This window comes from Sinocyclocheilus grahami, unplaced genomic scaffold, assembly GCF_001515645.1.
Source record: "Sinocyclocheilus grahami isolate Dianchi unplaced genomic scaffold, SAMN03320097.WGS_v1.1 scaffold260.1, whole genome shotgun sequence".
NCBI lineage: Eukaryota > Metazoa > Chordata > Actinopteri > Cypriniformes > Cyprinidae > Sinocyclocheilus > Sinocyclocheilus grahami.
This window is the reverse complement of record NW_015505439.1, coordinates 358,523-363,542: the sequence shown is the minus strand read 5'-3', so window position 1 is coordinate 363,542 and position 5,020 is coordinate 358,523. Positions and strand designations below refer to the sequence as shown.

At 38.3% G+C, this 5,020-nt stretch overlaps 1 protein-coding gene across 1 annotated transcript in view; it reads right to left on the bottom strand.

The window, feature by feature from the left end:
- Positions 1 to 4,628, bottom strand: part of LOC107599106 (GTPase IMAP family member 8-like) — a 9,181-nt gene extending 4,553 nt beyond the window's left edge. The window contains exons 1-3 of the mRNA XM_016290607.1: positions 4,613 to 4,628; positions 1,947 to 2,282; positions 993 to 1,688 (exon numbers count right to left, since the gene is read on the bottom strand). Coding sequence (XP_016146093.1) covers positions 993 to 1,688; positions 1,947 to 2,282; positions 4,613 to 4,628 — 1,048 coding nt within the window. The remainder of the gene's footprint in view (positions 1 to 992; positions 1,689 to 1,946; positions 2,283 to 4,612) is intronic.
- Positions 4,629 to 5,020: the final 392 nt, after the last annotated feature.

Genomic DNA, 5,020 nt, shown 5'->3' with positions numbered 1-5,020 from the left:
AGCACTGCCCGTTTAGCCCCCCCCACCGATTCTACAGCACCGCCCGTTTAGCTCCGCCCACCGATTCTACAGCACCACCTGTTTAGTCCTGCCCACCGATTCTTACGGACCTGTTGCTGTGACATCAAGTCCCGGATGAGCTTTGAAGAACTAAATAATCCAAGATCATGCCAAATCGTCAACAATCAAATCCAGTTTACCGAGTTAGCGACGTATGAAGAACGGGCCCCAGGTCTATGTAGAAACCAAACGATAAAGACGCTCAGAAGACAACAAGACACTGTTCAGTGCCAAGCTGTTTGGGATTTTTAGTGACCACAGAGAGTCAGGACCTCGGTTTAATGTCTCATCCGAAGGATGGTTCTTTTTACAGCAATGTGTCCCCATCACTACACCGGGGCGTTAGGACCCACACAGACCACAGGGTGAGTACCCCCTGCTGGCCTCATTAACACCTCTTCCAGCAGCAACCTAGTTTTCCCAGGAGGTCTCCCATCCAGGTACTGACCAGCTCAACCTTGCTTAGCTTCAGTGGGCAACCAGTCCTGGGCTGCAGGGTGATAATGTGGCACCACACAAGTGTAAGGAACTGTTTTTATTATGTGCTCACTATTGCTTTATCTGTTAAACAGGTCGTTTGATATGTTCTGGGTATGTATGTGTCCATCTGTGAAGGATGTAGGCTGTCAAACACACACAGCTATTAGCCAATCACAGCAGTGTGCGTTTAGACTCATAGTGAGTCGACAATCCTCCACACCTATTCAAACAGAGCGTTCTGATGAGGGGGTCAAAACAGGACAGAAAATAGCCTATTACTTCTAAATTATGATGTTTTTGGTGTAAAAATCTTGATAACATTATAAGTGGACCTCAGAGAACAGTGCAAAATAAAAAAACAACGGCAGTTAATGACCCCTTTAAAGGACACAAAAATCATTCCATGCATATTCTTAGAAGTAATATCCTGGGAAAGAAAAACTTTGACAAACCTCCTCCATCACTTGCTGTTTTTGTGCTCTCTTTGAGATCAGAATCCTCCTCTTCGTCTTCTTCTCTGTCTGAAGCTCCAGATCTGCTCAGATCTTCATCCACTGATGCTTCATCACCTCCATCCTCATACTTGTTACAGATGAGATATTCTGCATGCTCGTTCTTGAGTATCTCTTCTGTTCTTCTGAACAACTCAGAGCGCCATCCTGGGTTTATTGTATCAAACTGTAGATGTGCTCCACCACACTCCTTTATTAAATCATGAATAGCATTATTTGTGATCAAATAAGCCAGCTGTATCAATCCGCGTGGCTCCTCATCAGTAGTCAGCACTATAGTGTGTTTAATGGCCTGCTCACTGAAGAGGTTCAGCTCAGTTTGCACTCTCTGAATGTCGTTCTCATCAAAGTCCTTATACTGCAGTACGAGTATGAACACATGAGGTCCTGGATCAGACAGAGACACACACTCTCTCACTCCTTGTATTGACTGTTGATGTGAGAGATTCGGCTGGAGCAGGAGAGTGTTGATGACTGTGATGTGTCTCTCCTCCACCTCTCCACTGATTGTCTCACTGTGCTGCTGTGAATAAGATGCAGCTTCACTGTGAAACGCTTCTGTACCCAGTATAGTGTTTCCCACTCGGCTGTTTTCTGATCCATTCTTTCCTATCAGCACAATCCTCAGATCACTCACTGAAAAATAGCACAAACACACACATGTTGGGTTTATACTGTATAAACTGTATATACCTCTAAACACAACCCTCACAAAATAATTTCTCCAATGTACAAATTAGGGCTGCACAATTAATCTAAATTAAATCGCAAAGGAGATAAATCACAATTAGGCAGAAGCTGCGATTGTCACGCGTATCTTTCAGTGAAGCACGGTTCTGTGATCAGTAGTAAATCTCCATCTGAAGGCCAGAGAAACTTTAATGGCCTGCTCACTGAAGAGGTTCAGCTCAGTTTGCACTCTCTGAATGTCGTTCTCATCAAAGTCCTTATACTGCAGTACGAGTATGAACACATGAGGTCCTGGATCAGACAGAGACACACACTCTCTCACTCCTTGTATTGACTGTTGATGTGAGAGATTCGGCTGGAGCAGGAGAGTGTTGATGACTGTGATGTGTCTCTCCTCCACCTCTCCACTGATTGTCTCACTGTGCTGCTGTGAATAAGATGCAGCTTCACTGTGAAACGCTTCTGTACCCAGTATAGTGTTTCCCACTCGGCTGTTTTCTGATCCATTCTTTCCTATCAGCACAATCCTCAGATCACTCACTGAAAAATAGCACAAACACACACATGTTGGGTTTATACTGTATAAACTGTATATACCTCTAAACACAACCCTCACAAAATAATTTCTCCAATGTACAAATTAGGGCTGCACAATTAATCTAAATTAAATCGCAAAGGAGATAAATCACAATTAGGCAGAAGCTGCGATTGTCACGCGTATCTTTCAGTGAAGCACGGTTCTGTGATCAGCAGTAAATCTCCATCCGAAGGCCAGAGGGCACTGAAACTCCAAATACGCCTCTCAGAAGAAACCCAGAAAATTCATATAGCAGTTGCTGAATAAACAGAAGATTTAACTGCTTTCATTAATTCAACGCGAGTAATAAACACACGACTACGACAATATATGGTTTATTATATAAAGTATATAATAAAGCAATGCTAATCGACATAGTCTTTATCACTGCTTAGAATACTATGAAATATGTTGCATGCCTTCCCTTACGAAAAATAAGTTTATTCAAGTGTGCTATTAGTTTACTTCTTTTAAACGAAGAAATAGGGAAGTATACTTTTAGTCTACTTTTTATGTACTTATCAGAAATATGCTTAACATTACATTTAAGTATATCAGTCATTCTTGAGAAGTGGGACAAAACAGGGTGCAAAATTGAAAAAATAAAACCTTGTACTCAGACAAATGAAACTACATTTATGTATCTTATATGTACTAAGCTACTGAGCTATGCTTTGATACAACCTCCCAACTTTTCTCTTTTTTAACAAAATGTGCTTTTTTTTTTACCTTGGAGTGTGTCTAAGCTACTGAGCTATGCTTTGATACAACCTCCCAACTTTTCTCTTTTTTAACAAAATGTGCTTTTTTACCTTGGAGTGTGTAACATAATATCAACTTTATCTTTAACAGCATTCAAGATGTTTTTAACATTTCAAAACACATTCTGGTGTTAGCAGATGGATTACACTTTCACATGTGACCAACAATTCCACAACAAATACAAAATATCATAATGAAATATCAAATTATTCAACTGACGGAGTTGACGAAAACCATCAAATACATTGAATCAGTCAATTACTGTATTAAAACAAACACAACAAACAGTGAGTATGTTATTGTTTATAAAGCTTTTATTCAAGAGTCACACTGAAGTATTTTGATATATCACTGGAACACAAAATCTGACGGTGCTAATGGAACCTGCTTCAGGAGAATAAAATTATCTAAATATTTCAAATAATTTCCTCAGAAATTGGAAGATGGTGTTGACATATCATGGCTGTGACACGGGAAATATTAACATTAGGGTTTAAAATATTCTAAAACTATAAAACTTAGCAGAGCCCGTCTGACACTGATGTACTCTTTTATTTATTTTTTATTTTTTTATTGCAGTAAACAACAAGGATTACAGTACGTACAAAACAAACGGTAAAAAACAGTACGTACAAAACATACAAAATACCAATCAATAATAAACTACTTGAGGATTAATAGATAAAACATCACAGAAAAAAACATATCATATAAAAATTCTTAAGAAAAGGACAGAAGGAAATAAAAAAGGCACACAAATCGAAATACAAGTATATTAGGGAAAATCTTAAACATGGCACAAATTCTAGATGTTTTTACAGCTTTTTAAAGTGGGGTTTACATTTAGTATATTTACATTTATGGACCTAAAACTTTCCAATAAATAACAGGAGGTTTATACAAAAACGTGCGTTAAACGTTGCCAACTCACTTTCATTTCAATAGGTTTCATTTCTCTATAATGGTGCATTATGCACCTGAGGTTAGCTGAGGGAGGGGCTCAAAGCAGCTGAATGGTAATGAGGAATAAGAGACCATCACAGCATTCAACTGCAGAGCCGAGGTTTGCTCCAGGCATCTCTGCAAGAGCTTTAACTGAAATAAACGCGGTGAAAAGATGCTGGGGCTCCGCGGTTATTAATAAGTGTCGGTAGTCACAGTTATGATTTAGACACCACAGTCAAAATAACATAATTCTGACATAATACACACACAAAATAACATTAAATATAATAAAATACACAAACACACATCTGATATAACATTTATATTTATATTAAATATCACAACATGCATTTATCATTCAGTCAAGTATAGCCTCACAATTTATATGAAATTAATAATGCATTTTTTATTATGCAAATACGCACCTATTAATTAAATTAACAAATGCATGCTATAATAACCTGGCATAGATAGATTGAATGTGTATTGAGAAGTTTAAAGATGCATGTGAGATGCAGTTTTTACTTATTTCATGAATATTAGAGGAAATGTTGCTATATATATTTGTATCCAGTTTGATTCTTACCTGAACTTGACGCCATTTCAACGCCAACACTTTGAAATGAATGAAGAAAAACGCTGAAAGACAAGAACGTCCGCGGAGGCTGAAGAAATAAAGAGTTGAGAATGAAACCTTTTGCGTCTATTCACTTTTTCTTTTTTGAGACCAGAAATGAAATATGGAAGAAGCGGTGAATTGTTCTGATGAGTCGAATGAGCAGATGCACACATGCATGCAGCAGCAGCTCCTCCTGAACATGAATTTAGGCAGGGCAGATTCTGAGTCGAGGGCTTTTATAGTTGGCTTTCAGTTTCGTTTCCTGATTCTATCCCGGGGGGGGGACTTCAATAGCCATAATTTTGGGATATTGATGAAGTTGTTCATTTAGTTCAGATCAGCCAGAAAAAAATATAAAACATTTTTTTCTTCAGT